General features: G+C 27.4%; 1 protein-coding gene across 1 annotated transcript in view; it reads right to left on the reverse strand.

Moving 5' to 3' along the window:
* Positions 1–5,421: 5,421 nt before the first annotated feature.
* LOC107444086 (Y+L amino acid transporter 2) overlaps positions 5,422–21,640 on the reverse strand; it is a 52,048-nt gene continuing 35,829 nt past the window's right edge. Inside the window, exons 6-11 of the mRNA XM_016058167.3 lie at positions 19,547–19,650; positions 14,823–14,919; positions 14,581–14,730; positions 11,766–11,943; positions 10,182–10,308; positions 5,422–6,087 (exon numbers count right to left, since the gene is read on the reverse strand). Of these exons, the coding sequence (XP_015913653.1) occupies positions 6,084–6,087; positions 10,182–10,308; positions 11,766–11,943; positions 14,581–14,730; positions 14,823–14,919; positions 19,547–19,650 (660 nt within the window). The 3' untranslated portion in view covers positions 5,422–6,083. The remainder of the gene's footprint in view (positions 6,088–10,181; positions 10,309–11,765; positions 11,944–14,580; positions 14,731–14,822; positions 14,920–19,546; positions 19,651–21,640) is intronic.

The raw sequence follows: 21,640 nt of genomic DNA on the forward strand, positions 1-21,640 counted from the left end.
GTCACACACTTTATTACTATTAATAAATAAATAATTACCAATAAACAAGAAAAGAATTATTTTATTTTTAATTCTTATACATTTTCACAGTTATCAATTACTTTACACAGATGACATTAAAACAGAATACAAGTATACTTAGAATTCAGAAAGAGCATATATAAAAATAGAGATTCTAGCTTATACGGTCCAAGATATATCTCATATCTACAGTCACAATAAACATATAGCTTAGGTGCACACACAAAAATGTCATGAAAATAAATACTTTCCGTGGAAAGTTCAAATGACAGTTAAAATTTATAAAGTGAGCATATTTTTATTAAACTTGGACTACATACAGTTAGAAAAAAATATTTCAGAAAATATGCTTACACAGGGTGTTCCGTAATGACCTCTTTAAATATATATTTTTAGAATCGGTGTTAAAAATGATGACAAGATACACATAAAGCGTTGCAAAAAATATTTATAGGAGGGGAAAGAAAAAACAAAAACGCTAAGACAAATTACCACTGAGAAATGAGGTATACAATGCGCAAAAAAAATCCCACCCTAAATATTTTGATTTAACGATCCAATCTTCAAGTATTAGGACTCAATCTTAATGGTTCTGAGGGGGTTATCTCATATATGCTAATTAGTTTGTGCAAACAATATTTTAAGTTACTATCAGACAGAAAAGTTACTATCAGATAGTAAGTTATAATCAGACACAAAAACGTATTTTCTCTGAATAAACATGCCTTGTTTTCAAAAGATTTGGATTTTTGATTCCCAAAATATAGCCGTTTGTCGCATATGGTCTCCGTAGTTTGGCCAGGAGAGAGACCAAAAGTTTGGATCTCGTTAATTTTTATGTGTTTCAAACATTTTTACGTACAATCATAAAATTTGTTTATCCAAATGCCAAGCATTTCTGACACTAAAAATATAAGGGGTATCCGCAATATGGGAAACATGGTCCCAATAGTTTAGCCAGGGCAGAGGTCCAAAGATCTAATTTTACTAAAGTAAAATTAGCCCCTGAACGTTAATTTTACTTTTTGTGCATTTTACCATATTGAAAAATTCTTGGGAGAATTAAAAAAGATTTCCGCACAAATTTGAACAAAATTAGTTTATCTAAAGATAATTCCATGCATAAAAAATTATCTTTAATAATTATTCTTCATTTTATTTAACAAGAAACAAAAAAATTTTGAATTGTAAGATATACTCATCTTTACATTATTTAAAAGAATGTCAAAATACAAAATTTTAACAAAACTGGTCGAATAGCTGCAGAAAAATCAAATTTTAAATATACAATAATAACAATTTCTTAAAATTCCGAATTTTTTAAACCATAATGAAATAAACTAATAAATAATTATTAAAAATTGTATTCAGCATGGACTTATCTTTGGATTAACAAATTTTATAACTATGCAAAAATGTTCCAATTTGCTCAAAAATTTTGAAATATCAAAATACACAAGTAAAATCAACATTAAGGGGTCCAAATTTTTGATTGCTCTTCTGACCAAACTATTGGTACATTTCCCAGATTGTGGCTATCTTTTATTCTATGGGTATGAAATACAAATCCATTAAAAAAGGTGTGTTTATTCGAAAAGAGTACATTTTCGTGTCTGATTTCATAACTTAAAATATCGTGAGAAAGTACATTTTCGTGTCTGATTTCATAATTTAAAATATCGTCAGTACTAACTAATTAGCATATTCAAGGTTTCCCCTCAAACCGTTAAGATAGAGTCCTAGTATGTGAAGATCAAATCATTAAATCAAAAGTCATGCAGGGTGGTTTATTTTTGCGCACTGTATAAAAAAATCTATTAGATTGCTGGTTAAAATGTGAAGAAGTTTTGAATAATCATCTTAAAACTCTTCCCTGCATTTTTTAGCATTCAAACAAGGTTTGATGATTAGAGCACTTGATATGTTCAATGGTATCAGATTTCAATAGCATTTTTGTGATTTTTTAAATATGTTTACACTTAGCCTTCATTTTTGAAAAGGATTTTAAAAATATATATCAAAATATTTATCACAGAACACTATTAATACAAACTAGTTAATTCTAATTAATGCATAAAAATTTATATGCTTCAAGAATCTCAAAAAATTCTTTTTGAATTCAATTGAAATCAGCTATACTGAGCACAATGCAAACGATATCATGTATTCAAGGTATACTGGAAAAATGACGAAACATAGAAAGCTTGAAATGAATAAGGGGGAATCACTGCAGCACCTATTTTTTTCGGAAGACTTTAATATTGAATAATTCCTGAAACAGGATAACGGCTGCTAAGCATATGTTTGGAAAATTAAATTTGTGGAAAACATATGGAATTGATTCTGCATGTTGGTTTACAATATCTTAGTAAATTGCACAAAAATATTAAAACTCGATCAGCAATTGTTCCTTATTATCACAATTTCTCTTCTGTAATAAAGTTCATATTAAAAAGATATATGGCACTCAAAAGACATGAATATCATCACTATCTGTCAGTATAAATATTAAAAATCGTTAATAAAATTCGCTAGTCTAATTGTCTTCATAAATAGCTTCTAAATAAAATATGTAAATTTTTAATTGTCATGGATAATCCTTTTATAAATCCTTAAAAAGTTTAGTTTTCAAAATAGCACTAAAAATTTGCCAGTACAAAGTTAAAATTAAAACATAAATCAAAATGGATCATCACTATTTCAAAATATTTAACAGCGCATGTATTGAAGATTGTCTCTTTTTTATATATATATATATTATCATATGAAATATCTTAAAGTCAAAGCTGTAACATATATCAGTCTTTGCAGCTTAAGAAAAAGATTTTTAATACATATTTTAATCCTTCAAGTGTTGAGCCTACAGACAAAATCATACTATATTTCTCTGCTGTACACTAAGAACTTAAGGAAAAATGATTTCTCATTGTTAACAAGGAGAAAACCATTGCAAGAAAATTTGAAGGTTAAAGCTGCAAAGAAAAAAAAGACAGAGCTAACGCTTAGTGGGTTAATATATATATTTTGCAATAAGATTAAGTTTATTGAAAATAAAAGCGGGAAAAAAAATTTCCAGTCAAATAATTTCCCATAAACGAAGTCAGATAAATTATTTATTTAAGTTAACCTTCTGAGAATTGAATTCTAGCTTTTTACTAATTTCTCAAAATGGTTAATTTATTCCAATAAAACCTGCTGCTTTTGTTGTTCTTTAAAAAGAAAGATAATGCTAGAACATATGTACAATTTTGCCCAACATCACAACACTTGAAAACTTCACAACTTTTTCATTACAATTACAATGTCAAAATCAAAATAAACATTCATCAATATTTTCTTTGCAATCACATAAAGTTCTTCAATAAAACAATTATTAAATTTTGTAACAGAAAAAATTATAAAAAATTACAGGACCATAATCTTCCCTAAAAGCAAAAACTACTTTTTTCTAATAAAATTTTTTAAGGTGACATGAAATGAAAAGTTTTTCTCAATAAACTTGATTAATATAAAAAGTAAATTCAAGCTCGTATTATTTAAAATAATCTCATTTTAAAGAGGTATATACTAACTAAACTCTCAAGCTCTTTCTGAGTATAAGGAATGTTTACGAAACATTTCTAGAATCTATAAAATAATTCTCAACAAGAAAGAAAAAGAATTAAATTAAATACAACAGATAAATTTAAAAAAAATTTTTACAACCATTGCCAAAAATTTTTTAGTTTCAATTAATAGAAAATAAAATGTTCAACTAATCTTCATCTTAATTTAAAGATCAATGAGGTTTAATCTTATATGTATACACAGCTAAAGTTACAGAGCTTTTTAATCAAATCAAAAGATGTACCATGTTTGATGACAACTAATCAAACTGAGACTACAAAGGTAAACAAACGATTTCATTCAATTATGTGACCAAACATCACTGTATGAACAAACATGAACAAGTATCTAGAGCCAAGATATTTACAGAATTATTATAAAATTGGAAAAAATACAGAATGTGAACAGGTAGTTGTTTTGTTATGGAACAGAATGAAATATTCATTTAGAAGTCAAGGAGAATGGAATAAAAAATATTTATAAACAGCTGAAAACTTTATAAATAAATTTATGAAAAATATTGATTGCAATTCAATCATAAAATAAATTTTTAATAACTTTTTCCTATGAGATAAAAATAAAAGGTCATTTACAAAGGTTTTCCATAGTTTTCTAACACCTTCAATTTGATTTTGTAGAAATTATTTAAAATCCATAGTGCATCCACGAAACGATTAAAAATTTAATTTAAGAAATTCATCCTTAAACAAAATAAGTCTATTGTACTGTAATAAAAGTACTAATTAAAAAAAAAATTTATAAATATTACATGACAAAAAATTATAAATATTAAAACAAGGCAAAAAAAATAACTATTTATAGTTCTTCAAATTAAAAAGTACAAAAAAATAAAAAAAAAAATACTTGTGACAGACAATTGTGCAATTTCTGGGTAAGTTATATATGCAATCAACTACAACAATCACTTTAACAAGTGCTATTTACAAACTCATATGATAAATTTTCGAGTTATAATTGCAAAAATGAAGCTTAAAAAAAGTTTTGGTAAAAAAAATAAGGACAAAAAGTAATATGAAAAAATATTTAAATTATAAGTTAATAAATGTCATGTACACTTAACTAATACCCTATTTTGGTCCATGATAAAACAATTAACACTGTATATCAGTTAACAATAAAATCAGTATCTATAATTCAATGCACACACAATTTAAATTATAACAAACAGCTTACAATTTCTGTAAATGAAATGACATGCAAATGACAATAAAGCACGACTTGCATTTAAAAAAAAAACAATGCAAATTTGGGACAAAACATCAAAAAAAGAAGTTCAAGCATGAATATTACAAGTAAAAACATAGTGCAATGTAAAAAATATGAGAATAAGAAAATTTACATGAGCCAGACAAATACAAGACAAATATTTTGCAAATGTAAATAATCAATGACAAAGAAATAAATAAAGAAAATGATAAGTGTAAAAAATAATAATAAAAAGACAAATTAACTAGAAAACATAATTGAGCATATCATGAGTTTTGTTAAATAGCAAAAAAAAAAATTATTAACTTAAACAATTAACTTAAGATGATACTATGCTCTATTAAATTTAAAATTCAGACAATAAAAAATTCTAAATTGAGAAAATTAAAAAAAAAATTTTAATTAATTATTGAAAAAAATTTTAACATCTTGATTATAATTTTTTTGTGACCCAATTGGACACCCAAAAAAGCTACAATATGGGTTTTATTAAAATTTTAGAAAATGTAAACTTTGTGTCGACTGAAAGCGTCTAATCCTTGTCATAAAGTTATCGGTTTTTTAAAATTTTTAGAAAATGTAAACTTTGTGAAGATTGAAAATGTCTAAACTTTGTGGTAAACATAAAAACACTACAACCAATGAAATTTCTGATTCAGACAATCAAAAAACCTAAATTGAAAAAACATAAACAAAAATAATGCATTAAAAAAAATTTTTTAAAGCATTGTTTAGACATTATTTTTTGTGACAAAACTGGACACTTGAAAAAGATTTTCAATTTAAGACTCTATTGAAATTTTGGAAAAAAATCAAAATAACAAATAGTGCTCAATTATCTGAAATACTGATTAGAAGAAAAAAAAAAGAGAGGTTAATACTTAACTTACACAATTTAATGAGGAATTCTATAAGAACTATTAAAGAGATATATTTCAATCATACTCTTTAAAAAATTATTTTTATAACAATTTGAATGAATTTTGAATAAGTACAATAATACATTTTAATAATATGAAACGAAAATTAAGTTTTGAAAAATATGGCAAAATAATTAGGAACATACAAATTTAGCACCGGTACCATTTGCAATAAATATTTAAGAATAATTCAATTTATAAAACAAAGTTATCAATTTCATATTCCTTTGGTATGATTGATTGCTTAATTTTAAAATACCCAATACGAATACCAGTTCTTTTCCTGAATATTGTTCAGCTTATATCAATTTACCTGTAAAAGAAAATAAATTTAAGTACAATATACAGCAAATTTGGCACAATCAACACTTTTTTGTTAGAAAAATGGTTAGAAATGAAGAAAAATGCATATTAAATATCACTGATGCACATTGAACAAAACTATTTTAATATTAACTTTAACTTCATAAGCCAATTAATTAACTGAAATAGAAGATCAGAGCAAAAATATATTAATTCAATGAAATGTGAAAGTTTATTATATATACGAAAAACAAATGTCTTTCGATTTAGACATTTCAAAGTAGTTTTTTAAACATTCTAGCAAATTCGTACTAATAAACATATAATAAGTAATTAAAATTAGGGCTAGAAATGTTCTGCCACAATTTGAAAAAAAAAAAAGGCAGAAAAAAACCCATGGAAAAACGAAACCAGAAAGAAATAGTTTCCTTTAACAGAAATTAAATAAATTGTTTTCAAAGTAAATAAATTAAATAATAAAACAATTTTTATGTAGTTCATAATTTTTTATAGTTATAATTAAATAATGGTATTAATTTCTAAACTATTTAATATACCACTTTTATACGAGTGGAAACTAAAAAGCAACAATTGGAAAGAAAAATGGATTTAATGAATTTCCTAAAATGCTCAAACAACTGTGGTTTCTTTAAATATTTTATGTAAATGAAAAAAAGTATAATAAAACCAAAGTTCAGAACTACATAAAGAACTTTCAAATATAGTCATCAAATTTTCTTAAAAGAAAAAAATTAACAAACTACATACTGAGCTTATACACTACTATAAATTTGCAATTACAACATGTTGAATTCAAAATTACAATAGCATACTAATTTTTAATATCTAATACTCTGAGTAAGAAAAAACCAAATTTCCCAAAAAACCAAAAGTATAATAAAACCAAATTTCAGAACTATATTATAAAGAACAGTTAAATATAGTCATCAAATTTTCTTAATAGAAAAAAATTAACAAACTACATACTTAACCTATACACTACTATAAATTTGCAATTACAACATGTTGAACATGGGTGCAAGTTGGAAAAAAGGCCAAGACTGAAAATTTTTTGACTGAAATACCTAACATACACAATACCCCCTCGACATATGCAAACTATCTAAGAAAGCTTTACCATAATACATCAAGTTTAAATACTGTACAAAAAATATTTATTCATCTGTCTTTTGATAAAATACAGGTATGAAAGTGGACAAAAATAAAAAAAGCTGAACTTTTACAAAGCATGTCACTGGGAGGAAGGGGGGGAGGGGGTGCTCTATATGATACTGAGAATTATAAAAGCAACTTTTAACTATGCTGGGAGATTCTTATTTAATATTTAAAGTGGCAGAAGCATTTAGACAGTTAACTTCAAATTTTTCCGAAATAGAATTTTAAAATTTTGACTACCATATCAAAAAAAATTAAGCAATTATAGGAAGGCACAACTATTAAATTGCTTACTAATGAAAAATATACCACATCTTTACAGTAACTAATTCAAGAAAAAACTTACTTCTACTTCTTTGAAGAATCGCGATATTGGATTTTAAAATCGCGTGATTATGAGTCGCGATATTGGATTTTAAAATCGCGTGAATATGAATCGCGATATTGGATTTTAAATTCGTGTGAATATGAATCGCGATTTTGGATTTTAAAATCGCGTGAATATGAATCGTGCGGTTGGATTTTAAAATCGCCTAAATATGAATCAAGCTGTTGGATTTTAAAAACACGAAAATACAAATTACGATATTGGATTTTAAAATCGCGTGAATATGAATCGCGATTTTGGATTATAAAATCGCGTGAATATGAATCGCGATTTATGATTATAAAATCGCGTGAATATGAATCGCGATTTTGGATTATAAAATCACTTGAATATGAATTCTGAGGTTGGATTTTAAAATCGCGTGAACATGAATCGCGATATTGAATTTTATAATTGCGCGAATAAGAATCGCGATTATGGATTTTAAAATCACGTGAATATGAATCGCGCTGTTGGATTTTAAAAATACGAAAGTACAAATTGCGGTATTGAATTTTTAAATCGCGTAATTAAGAATCACGATGCAGAATTTTTAGATCACGTGAATACGAATCGCAATGAGTAATTTTTAAATAGAGTACAAATACGAAAAACGATATCTGATATTACAATTGCGTGATAATGAATCGAAATATTGGATTTAAAAATGAGTGAATACGAATCACGACGTTGTATTTTAAACTCGCGAGAATACAAATAGCGATATTAGGTTTTAAAACCGCTTAAATACAAATTGTGATATTGAATTTTTAAATCGCGTAATTAAGAATAACGATGCATAATTTTTAGATCAGGTCAAAACGAATCGCAATGAGTAATTTTTAAATAGCGTACAAATACGAAAAACGATACAACTGCGTGATAATGAATCGAAATATTGGATTCAAAAATGCGTGAATACGAATTGTGACGTTGGATTTTAAACTCGCGAGAATACAAATCGCGATATTGGGTTTTAAAAACGCTTAAACACAAATCGCGATATTGGATATTTAAATTGAGTGAATAGGAATTGCTGGTACGAGTTTTAAATAGCGTAAAAAAAATCGCAGCACGTAACTTTTAAATCAGTTAAATACGAAAATCGATGATTGATATTAAAATCGTCTGATTAAAAATCGCGATTTTAGCGATTCCGGCGCAGTTCCTAACATTTAAAATTCGGAAAATCAGCCAAACAAACGAAACGCTTAGACTCATTTTCCACTCTATAGCGGAAGTCGCGGTAATCCAACTATCGTTCGGGCGGCTTGGGTTCTTTAACTCTCCAAAAATTTTAGTTTTTGGAACATGGTTGGAAATTTTAAAAATTGGGAGAAAAAAGCGATTTTCCGAGGAAGTCTTTCATCCCTGTAAAATAACAACAAAGAAAGTAGACCAATAACGTAGACCTAAAAAATATTTTTAAGGACAGAAAAATTTTTTTCCTATTTCCGTCTTCGAGTCAGTCTTGTTTCCGTCTTACTTCCGTCCGCGGACACTTTCGAAAGACGGAAATCCGTCCTGGGGACGGAAGACTTGCACCCATGATGTTGAATTCAAAATTACAAAAGCGTACTAATTTTTAATATCAAATACTCTGAGTAAGAAAAAAACAGATCTTAACTAATATGATAAAAAGATTTTAAACTTTTGTATAAAAATAAAATAAATAGTATGAAAATAGTTTTAATATTTACTATAGAATAATTTTCCCTATGAGTAACATAAGATATAAATTTAAAATGTAGATTTTGAATTTTATAAATACATATTTTTCCAAATAGTTTTTTTTAAAAAAGAGATTCTTCTAGCTACCCCCCTTTTTTAAAGGGAATTTGCCCTGAGTGTCCACCCACCCTTGTACACCATTGGAATAACTTTAGAACATCTAAGAATCTTTCCCAATATTTAGCACAATTTCTTTTCTAATTGGTACTATTAAACAAATAGTTTTGCACCCCTATTCAGTGCTACCACATGACTGCAACTGATTATTTCAATAATATGTAAAAAACAACAGAACAGAAAAAAATTAAATACGACTGCCAAAATTCGCGTATTAACACAATGTATATCATAATATTTACAAAAAAAAATTTACAGAAAAAAGCATCATAAACTTGCTTTAAATTATGAGGGTAATTTTTTGTGATAAAAATGGATTTCATTAATAATGTTTAAAAATCACAAAACTTTCTTTTATCCCACTGAAAAAATAGGATAAAAGACTGTCAGTAGACCAAAGACCAAAAGTTAACATTAGTAGAATAGAAGGCAGTCTTTTATCCTACTGATGAAATAGAATAAAAGACTGTTAGTATTAGAAATCAATAGTAGTTAACATCAGTACCTTTAAAGACAATCTTTTATCTCACTGATAAAAGACTGACAGTAACAGAAATCAGTAGTAGACTAAAAGTTAACATCAGTAGGATAAAAGACAGTCTTTTATCCTACTGATGAATGCGTATCATTGTGATACCAAAACATGAATAGGTTTTTAATAAATTTTAACCAGTTGCAATTTTAAACGTTGTTTTCAAAGAAAATCAACTTACTTAGTTTTGTTAACTTTGATCTGAATATCATTAGAAAACATAGCTGGATTTGAAAGATCCTCAATAGAAGCCTCAGCATTTGTGGGAACACACAGCAAGAACTTTTGAATAAGTACAGTGAAATGATCTGTAAGCATAAAGAACATTTTTAACAGTTCTTAGAAATAAATCAAAATAAGTACAAAATAAATAAGAATATGTATAAGTTTTATTATAAATAACACAACAAACAAAGAGCAACAAACAAAAAAGTTTCAGAATTTTTTTTTTTTTTTTAATCTTATGACAAGGTGAGGTCCAAGTTTGAAAACAAGAAGTATTAACATCTCTGTAAACAATCATGTGAAAAAACAGATAAGACATAGGTCAAATTCTTTAAAAGAGTTTAAGCTAAGTGAACTATCCTTCAGCATAGGAACTATCCTATACTTTTAGCATAAAATGATAAAAAAAAAAATGTTTTTTAAATATCACAAAAATTCCTATACAGCAGCATAAAATGAATGTTTTTTAAAAAAATTTAATTAAATAATTAAAATAATAACTTGTTAAATCAAGTGGTCTGATGAAAGAAAGTTTGAAATTTTCAGAAATGTGTTTTTAACTGAAATAAAAAAAAAATTATTATTATTCTGTTTTTTTCAATACTTTCTAAATTACATAAAATTAGTCAAATATAAATATTTTCATTTTATTTTTAAAAACTTATGAATTATATAATTGATTTGCATTTATCGCCATGAATAAAAAGTAATAAATAGTAGTTTCACTCTAATCTCTTAATTTGTATGCAAGATAAATTTTATATATAAAATGGAAACAAGATTTCTCAAAGCATGCAACATTGCATTGCATGTTGGATTCCATAAAAAAAAAAAATGGAAAATTTAACCTAAGCAGTATAGTCTTACATATGAAAGAGGCACGTGGTTTCCAATATGAGCTTGTAAATCAAAAAAAGTTCTCAGATTCATGATAATGTTTTCATGTACTTTTTTTCATATCCACAAACTAAATAAATTTATAAAGAGGTTTGGTTCAGTCATTAAGTAAAAATGTATAAATTCGAAAATGCATGCAATTTAGCAGTATCATGCTTTGAAAAATCTTTAATAATGCAAATACATCTCTGTGAATTTAAGCCTTAAAACTTTTTAAAATTTTGTTTTTTATCAGACATAATTAAATATTTTAGATTCAAGGGAATTTGGGCACAAAAAAAATACCATTTTTTCTTGACTAACTAGAACCAAACCTCTAACTACACTGTATTGCACTTATGCTCTATTTTCTATTTCTTCCTAATTTTATTGTTAAGAGAAGGAAATATTATAGAAATAAAATCAAATAATAGAAGGAAGAAAAAAACAATGCATGTAACGGAAAATAATACTCTTTTATCTTACTAACAATAACAAGTTGTTTTATTTAATGAAAATTTAATGAGAACAATGAGAAAGTTCACATAATTATATGCTTTCTAACATTCATATAAATTCAGTTATTTTATTTTCATGTATGTTGTGTTTAACTCACAAAGCAAGCACTATAACCATTAAATTAAGACGTTTAAAATAAAAATACCAGAAATTGATACAATCCATCTTGGCTTGTTTTTCCATAGAACAAAAACTACATAGGTAGGAATTCCAGATAATGTAATAACCAAGGCAACAACAGTGGAAAATGTCTCTTTGAAAAATGGCAGCGTCACGAGGAACATGCCAATAAAGAGAAAACAAATTGGAAGAGCTAGCGATACCTATAAAATAAAATTTGTATTATTACAACATCAATGGATTATTAAACTAAAAATTAGCAAAAGAAAATATTTTTTTTGAATAATTTAATAAATTAAACCTGAATCTTAAAAGGAAGAGTAGTTAACCTAAAAATTGAGTAGTCAAAAATTAAAAGCTAAAAATCATTTGTTATTTTGACTGAAATAGAAAAAAAAAACTAAGATATCACATTTCTCCAAAAATAATAATCTAGTCAGCCAGAAAAAAATAATAATTTAAAAATATAATATGGTTTATTTTACCACAGTAAATATTTTATACCACAGAAATTATTTTCGTGGTTATCTAATATTTCACCTAATACCGTAAATATATTAACATAAGTAATATATAACATAATATTTAGAGCACTAATAACAACTTCTGGTTATAGAGTCTGTTTCTATTTGGTCAATTTGGTTGTTACATACTGCTGTTCAAGGAAATTCTTCAATTTTCATCATGGTTCCTATGCAACAGAAATTTTCAAAATATATTTTTTACACAACAGATCATATTTGGCAGTGTGGAATCCAGGGAAACAAGGCGGCCGATCTCCAGGCAAAAAAGGGAGCCCCTGTCCTAGAGAGATCTAATTCCAGACTCCCTTTCTATAATATCAAATGTCACATAAAGAACATCTTCAGGCCCTCTTCTCACGAGAAACTCAAAAATCATAATTCCAATAAACCATGGCTTAAACAGATTCTCAATGTCCCTCAGTGGCTTAGGATGAAATCTGTTGCCATGTTTCGTCTGATAACTGGCCACGATTGCCTGAAAAAAAAATCAATGTCGCGTCAATGTGGTTCATGATCCCTTTTGTACATTGTGTAACCTCCACGAGGTAATGGACTTGTCTTACCTACCTAGGTGCCCTGCTCTCCCTCGGAAATCTATCTGGGAACGCTACTGGACTGCTCGCTCTTATTTATAGATTTATTGTTATCTTTTTGATGTTCAATTGTCTTTTAATGTGCCCTTGGAAACAAAAAAAATATTTGGCACTACTTAGAATTTTATTCTTTTCATATTGAATTTCCTTTTGCTATTCCTTATCGACAAACAAAATATGTAAGTAAAGGAAAGAAATTTAAGTTATTTCATAGAAAATTTGGACTTCATAAAATTATTTTAATAATTGAAAAGAAAAGAAAGAGAGAGAAAAAAAATTTATATAAAAAAACCTCTTTCTAAAAAGATTTTAGATATTAAGAGACAATAGACTCTCATTTAACCGAGATGATCCAAAATGCTCTGTCTCTAATAAGTGAATGTCCCAGATTATCCAAGTCATACAAATTTTGATGAAAAAATGATAGAAACGTAAAATTTTTTTATACAACAGCTAAAAATACAATAAATATACAATTATACAATAAATTTCTTTTAATAAAGCCTCACACAGTTTGAACACTAATCTCACATTCATGCAATAAGGATTTAAGAGTTCATCAATATTCTGATTTTTTTTAAATGTTTTCAGCTTTTGATTTATACTAAAAATGACTTTTCTATTTTGACATAATAACACTATGAAAAGAATGTAAAGCAAGTGGAAAATTTTAATCTGTACAACACTGATAGTGCAATGGGGGTTGAGTCATAGAATCATATATTGCCTTGTCAAGCGCGAACTGCAATACAGAACATGAGCAAAACTGGTTGATTGTACTCAAGGAAGGAATGAAGGGTTAAGAAGAATATTATCTTCCCATACATTTTAACAGCCACAATCTGCAATTCTTTTTTATGGTCATCCTGGTTTTTCTGATTCCGATTAATACTGGTCTACTGCATAGCAATATCCAACAAAACAGTGCATGTGTGGCGTAATTACCACTACGATTATTAAACATCAATTCAGTAGTATATAAGACATGCTAACTTGATTCAATCTTGAGGTACCTTTTGATAGATGAAGGTTGGAATTGTTGATAACTTCTCTCCCCACATTGGTGACCTTCGAACGTGATGCGAGCACGCCTATCTTGATAGTAAAGCCCACTTCGATCTGGTAACGCCTACTTTGATGGATGGTTCACATTGAACAGTTGACTTGCTACTTGTGATTGCAACATTATCCACCTCCTTGCGCTGTTGCTGCCCAGTCTCTTCTCGATCATACACAACGTCAGCCTGCATGCACTCGACTGCTAAAGACAACATAGGAGCGAATACGACCGTGAAGTTAATACACCTCTCACATTCAGCACTCAAAAACACGGTGACCTTAATCCATCTCTCCCGGTCTTTCACAAATGCAGCTAGTGGCATCCGTTCATCGAATTCCATCCCTGATAAAATTCTGATGGGGGAGTATTGTGGCATAATTACCACTACGATTATTAAACATCAATTCACTGGTATATAAGACATGCTAGCTTGATTCAATCTTGAAGTACCTTTTGATAGATGAAGGTTGGCATTGTCGATAACTCCGCCCCCCCCCACACATGCTTACTTAAATTAACATGACATATTCATCATACATTTAAATGACTTTTCTAGTAAGACTACCAAAAAATGTACATCAAGGGTGGTAATTAAATTACACAGGTTTATAATCATTAATAAAATAAGAAAACAAAATACAAAAACAACTTTTTAATGCATACTTTAATAGGTCGTTCCATCTTTGGAGCGCGTATACGAAGATAAAGTAGAGCAGCTATAGTCAGAGTAATAAAAAGAGCTTCAATAAATGACGTAAAATTGATCAAGACATATATGCCTCCAACCCATAAATATAAAATAGTCATTATAGCCTAGAAATAAAGAAAAAAGATGCATGAAAACAAGAAAAAATATAAATACAAAAATTTAAATAATTATAGATACAGATAGCCAAAATGCTTACAAGAAAAATTAGACTTGGTGCAGGTGTGGAATGATTTAAATTTATCATGGATACGATACTAGGCAAGTGACCTTGACGAGCTCCAACAAAAAACAACCTACAACAACAGAACACAATTTCATTTTTATTATAAAATTTAAGCAAACTTCATTGATATTTATTATAAAAAAGAATTTGCGCACAGGATGTACTGGAACTTCGTATATAAACTTGGAGCGGATCATAAAGATTGAGAATTGCATAGCAATCCATTGCTGAAATATCTTTGCATGCTACTATCGGCATTTCCCTTGAATTCCTGCCCACGTTATATAAACTGATACTTATTTAAATTTTCTTAATTACTTGTTTGCTAACAATTATTGTCGAAATCCACAAGACAATAATTGTCGATTTCATTCAAACAGACCCAGATTTAGTATTGTAGTTTACTGATTGGGCATCTAGTTTGCAGAGCGTACTAAGTTGTTCCTCAAATGAGTAAATTATGTACATTTGTGGCTATCTAAAACAGTTTTTGTTATACAGTTAGAATTAAATGCTAAGTACAGCAAAATTTGCATTCATGCAATCTTTAATTTTATTACGGAAGATTTTTAATATGCAAAAGTGATATATTTTAAGTGTAATTTTACTTATTCAAGCTATGTACATTAAATTGTATAATAAATAATTAAAATCAAAATATTCAAAACAACAATCATGCACAGATACTTAGACATTTATATTAATGTTATTTACAAAATTTAGTTTTTCTATTGATACAAAAAAGAGAAAATATATTAAGTAAAATATGCTAGAAAGCAAAAACATCAAGTGGAAAAAGAAAATAATGCAGTTGGTTTTCTGTTCAATGATTGACAATAAGGTTATGATACAAATAAATAAGTAAAATAATAATAACACATCAACGAACCTATGAAATTGAACTCTTACTAACACAAACATGTAATTAATCAAGTGATCTGAGATAATGTAATACAGATATTTAAGAAACAAAGAAAATATTTTCTTTTGAAAGAAAAGATTACAAGTTATATACAGTGTGAAGAAAAAGTATGGAAACTTTAAAGAAAAATGAAGAAAAAAACATCAACTTTCAAATTAAAAAAAAATTTCATATGCAATTGTGTGCAATAAATCAATTTCAAAGAAATATGAATTAGTAGACCTTTAATAAATATAAATTTTAAAGGCAAGGGGCTTACACCTGCATTACAATATTAAGACTTTTGCCACAAAAAAAAAGTTACGATGTATTAAACATCATACTAATTAAAAGCTTGAATTAGCACCATACCCAAAATATAAATCATTTAGGTATAACAAATTAAAGGTTATCTTATCATGCATCTAAGAATCATTCTGTTTGCAGGGGTCTGTCCAGACATTTTGTGAAAGGTCCGCTTTTGTAAAATTGTGAAAAAATTACTCGTAATTTGTGAACATAAAATAAACGTTAAGTCACATTCCTTCAACCAGGGTCCGCTTTTGTGAATTTGTGCAAATAGGGTCTGTTATTGCAAAAAAACTTTTTCAAGGAGTTTTTAAATTGTAAAGACATACAAAATTATGCTCAACACTGTAAAATTCTAATTAAAAAAATAAAAATTTTAAAAAATAAACAGCAATTGCAGCTACTAAATTAGCAATGCAACATATAAATATTTGGTATTTAGCCTATACTGCTGAATGCAGAATATTCATTTCGGACGAATAAAGGAAGAAGCGTCTGCCGAAGACAAAATTTAGTTCGTTTACATTTGTCTTTCTCCCCCACCCTTCCTGGGAAGGGTTTATTCGATTAACAAAACAATAATGAAGATAAACAAATTTGTGAAGAGTCCGATTAAAAGATAAATTATTTTGTGAAGGGTCCGTTTTTAAGTTAAAATATTTTGTCAAGGGCCTGTTTTTATGAAAAGATATTTCGTGAAGGGTCCGTTAACGAACCCAAATTTATTCTAAACAGACCCCTGGTTTGAAAAATCAAAGTTAAAAATAAGGCAAATCCCAATGCGCCCGAGATCCAACTCAAAATTTCTAAACATTGCAGTAGAGCGTCTCTATCGGGTATGCGATTAACTGAATTGTCCAATTAATATTAATCAGACCAATCAAGAATAAGGATCATGCATTTTTTCCCACCCTCTCCAAAAATGTTTTTTTCAAGAAATCATTCTTTATCTTCAGATTCGCTAAAATGAATGCTCTAGAAAAATTCCTTTCTTTTGAAACTTTGCGTTCTTCAAAGGAGACTCCAAGGAATATAATAATTGCCATCAAATAAAAATACAGATAAATTGATTTTGGAATTTCAAATTTTGATGGGAATAGGAAGTTACAATGAAGTGTTAAAGGTGATTAAAAGGTGAATAAAGGTGATTAAAATGAGTTCAATTGGCACTGTTTGCAAAAGAAAACAACAGTATTGCAAACAAGAGCAAAATGCAAATTCAAATCATTAGTATGAAAAAAAGAGGGACGAGAAATTAGAGTTAGCAAGATAATTCACTTAATTTATTTTTTTTTAAATCATTGATATAAATCACTTATTTTATGTTATTTTTAAAATTTTCAATGACATTGAAGGTTTTATCAATAGAAATAATGAGAGAGGAATGAATGTAAATAATTATTTGGTGATAAAAATAATAAAGATAAAAGTGATGTGGCTTAAGATGACTTTTAAACTATAATCTTCATAAGTTGTTTATAAAATAATTTGCTATTAATAATTAAATACAGGTACTTTTAAAGCTTACGAAACATGCAGTTTGAGAAGAAAAAAATAATGAAGGAAAACTTTTCGCTCAAGAGCAATTCAATTTTTTTATTTATTTTTAATGTTTCTTGATCAATATAAGTTTAAATTTGATCTGCATTTTATATCTAAGTGGCAAAATGGGACTTAGGTCTTTACAAACTCATGACAGTGTTGTGCTTGAACAAAAATACCTATAATTTTAGTCATTTAGTTATCAGTTTTGTAATAATTTTAACCAATTTAATTAGAGATTTCGAATTTTTTTAGCCATATTTTTTAAAATACTAAGCATTATTGATACATTTTACAGAATTTTGATTGGTAAATGTAAAAAGAAAAAAAGGAAGAAAATTTGATTTTAAGATTTAAAAATTTTTTTTTAAAATAAAATCACAATTTTTTCTAATTGTGGTTTTTACAATCGTCCGTTCAGCCAGATTTTTCGATAACTGGATCAGTCTGAGTGCCCTTTGATCAGGATGATCAGTGATTCATCCTGATCAGGATGATCCAAGTCTGAAAACTACAGATGTTGATTTATTTATTTTTGATCTTAAATTTATTTCTTAAACTATTTCCGAGCTTTTCCTTGCCGTGTATAACTGCAACATTTATTGAAAAAGAGTGTGACGAATTAAAAGTATTACAGCAAAGAAAAAAAAGCATGCACATGACACTACTCTAACTAAAGAAAGCAATAAAGAAACACAGATGCACAACAGAGCACATACCAATTTGGTTGGAATTAATTCAGATGAGAAATCTGAAGAGAAAGGAAAATAATATAGATATTGCATCAATAAAAACATAGTTCAATAAACTTAGAAAAGAAAAGAATACCTCAAGAATATTAGGTTTACAGTAAAAGGATAAGTTAGAAAATGTTTAAAATAGAAGAGCTTATGGTCTTAGATATAAAGGTGTTTAGAAATACAGAAACTTGTACTTCTGCTAGTTAAAATTAAAAAAAAAAAATTAATATTAAACTTACTCTTGCCCTTATATTACAATATTGGAGACAAAATTAATGACATTTATTATTTGTTAGATTACATACATTGATATACACTTTCACTAAATTTGACTTTTTAATACATTTTAATGAATTTGGAAAAAAAGTAGAATTAAGAAATTTAAGGAAGTTAGGGAGAAATTCCCCCTTCTTATCTTAACCATTTAAAGATTAAAATGGCAAAAGATTCAAATACAAAAGAAGTAAAAATTCATACATAAATGTTATCAGCATCTGAAACACTCTTATAAATTAAAGTAGTGAACAATAGCATAATGCTAAAATATATTGATAACAATTGTAAAATTTTTTCAAAAAAATTTTAAAATGCTTAATAAAAATTAAAAAGAAATTCGTTGTACCACTAAAACATAGTTTAACATCTTTGGTTAATCTTAGTCATAGATTGTTAAATACTTAATATATTTGACAATAGTGTATAGTAAAAAAATTAAAACTTAGCATGTTACGTTACTTGTTGTTACCAACTTGAAAATCCTGAAAATTTCTCGAGTAAAATCCTTTATGACGCATTTCAAAAAAATTTATGTCTTTATAATTTTAAATCATTGATAATTTCAAAACATGAAGTATTAAATAAATCATATGCAGCCTAATTTAAATGAATAATTATGTATAAGTTCATTTTTATCTCTAATCACATTTATTATTCTGCCAGAAATGAAACAAATGCCATTACAAATGAAAGAAATGGCAAGTATAAATTCTAGTACTAATATTTTTAAATAAAATATACAAGAGTTTTTATATATAAGTGTGATCGGTTAGCGAAAAATCCGGAAATCCGGATTTTTTCTGGAGCACAATCATCTCTGCGTTAGTACAGAAGTGTATTATACAAGAAAACCCTACTTTTTTTTTTGTTTCACTGATATTTAAATGGGAAAAAGTCACATATTCATACACATATGCAAATTGATATACCTTGATGATGAAAATATACCCCCATTGAGGCCACCAAATGTAGATAATGCGACACATAAAGGCATAATCCAAGACATTACTCCTAATATTTTATCACCAAAAGCCTATAGAAACAAACATAACATTTAAAAAAAAAAAAATTTTAAAATATAATAATGAATAAAACTAATGAAATTCAAGTTTTATGATAATATAAAACTTAAAACACACTGGTGTAAGAAGTTAAGAGAATTTGCAAACTTGGTCTATTATCTCTAGAACTACCGGAGCAGTTTTAATGAAATTTGATATGTACGTACATTGATACAATACAAAACAAATAACTATTCAACAATTTTAATACACATGCATGATTGTGTGTAACACTCCTTGGAGTCGGAAGGTATCTTAGAGGAGAAAATCTCAGTATTTTTAAGGTAACCCCGATTTTTAAAAATAAATTAAGTTTTAACCTGAATTTTTCGCTTAGTAATTTAAACATTTTTTACTTACATTTTTTGAAGTTTTCCGAAACAAACTGTTGTTTAAACTAACGTTTTTTTTTATTTATTATTTTTATCCCAAACATATTTTAAAAAGCATAAAACTGTGGCTGGTGTAATTCTCAGCAAAAGACTTAGACTTATAATCTTTTAATTAGAGTTTTTAAAATTTAAATTGGTTTAAAAGGTCTTTTAGGTTGCAGCACCAGGCATGGTGCGTAGTCGCCAAAGGAATCAGCTGGATGACGTACACAGGATCGGCAAACTTGTACCTTTCTTCAATATTTAAAAAGCTTCGAACATTGCTCTGTGCACACTCATACTTAACTTTTACTTTTCTGTTTTTATCTTATTGTTATGTTTCAGTTGGTAATAAATGTTGCTTGATTTTGTCATAGTTGTCCTCAACTTAATATGACAGGGTTCCTCCCCCTCAAGGTAATACTTTTAAGTTAATTGGCCTACTTTTAAAATTTATTGTTACTTTACAAAGAAAAAAAATGAAATCAAATTACAAATGTAACTGCTTCATACATTTGATATTTTAATTTATTAAAATCCTTTTAAAATAGTTTCACAAATATTTAACCTTTAAGTTTAAACAAGAAAAAAACCAGCAAAAATACATGCTTTTATCAATATAAGAGTATATATAGTATACGGCAGTCTATGACAACAACTTTTATCTGTTTAAGATAATTACTGCTATTATCACACAATACTTTTACTCTTTTTACCCAATAATTTAATTATAGTTTTCAATATGTGTACATGTTACGGCCAAAGCCTGAAATTTTCTTGATTTCGGGGATTGGCCGGCCAGATCACGAAGTGGCCAGCTAAAGTGTGAAATAATTTAAACGATCAGTGAACATTTTACTTTGGCGGCCTTCTATAATTATATAAATAATTCTTACAAATCTTCTAATTTAAAAATATAAAAAATAGAAGTTTTTAAATTGTCTATTAAATAATCATTAATTTAATAATCATTATTAAATTGTCTATTTAATTGTTTTATTAAAAAGTTTATTTGCTAATATTGCCAATTTTGTTTTCCTTTTTAATTTAAAAATGTAAATCTTCTAATTTAAAAATATAAAAAATAGACAAGTTTTTACTTTGTTTTAAATGCAATCAAGAAAATTTCGGACTTTGGCCAGCCAATTTACAGCTTTCTTGGCTAATTCGCGATCTGTCCGACTTCAGGCTTTGGCCGTAACATATATATAGATATATACAAACACAAAATTGGCTTAGACAAATATAATACAAAAAACACTCAACTGAACTACTGAATGACACATTTGAAAAGAAAAAAATACAGAAAACTAAATAGTTATCAAAGACTTGAGTCAAAAAAACTATTTAATTGAAGTAAGAATAATTGGGTGTTGAGTTTTTTGAAGCGATTTTTAGGGCAGTTTATGTAGCAACAACTTTTAGCTGCTAAGGATAATTACTGCTATTATTGCACAATAATTTTACTCTTGTTATCCAATAATTTGATTATAATTTTTAATTTAATGAAGAACTGTAATTTAACTTGACAGAGGATTTCATTAACAAATGAATTTAACATTAGCACAAAAATAAACAACTGTGTATGCGT

This window comes from Parasteatoda tepidariorum, chromosome 6 (assembly GCF_043381705.1).
Source record: "Parasteatoda tepidariorum isolate YZ-2023 chromosome 6, CAS_Ptep_4.0, whole genome shotgun sequence".
In the NCBI taxonomy this organism is placed as follows: Eukaryota; Metazoa; Arthropoda; class Arachnida; order Araneae; family Theridiidae; genus Parasteatoda; species Parasteatoda tepidariorum.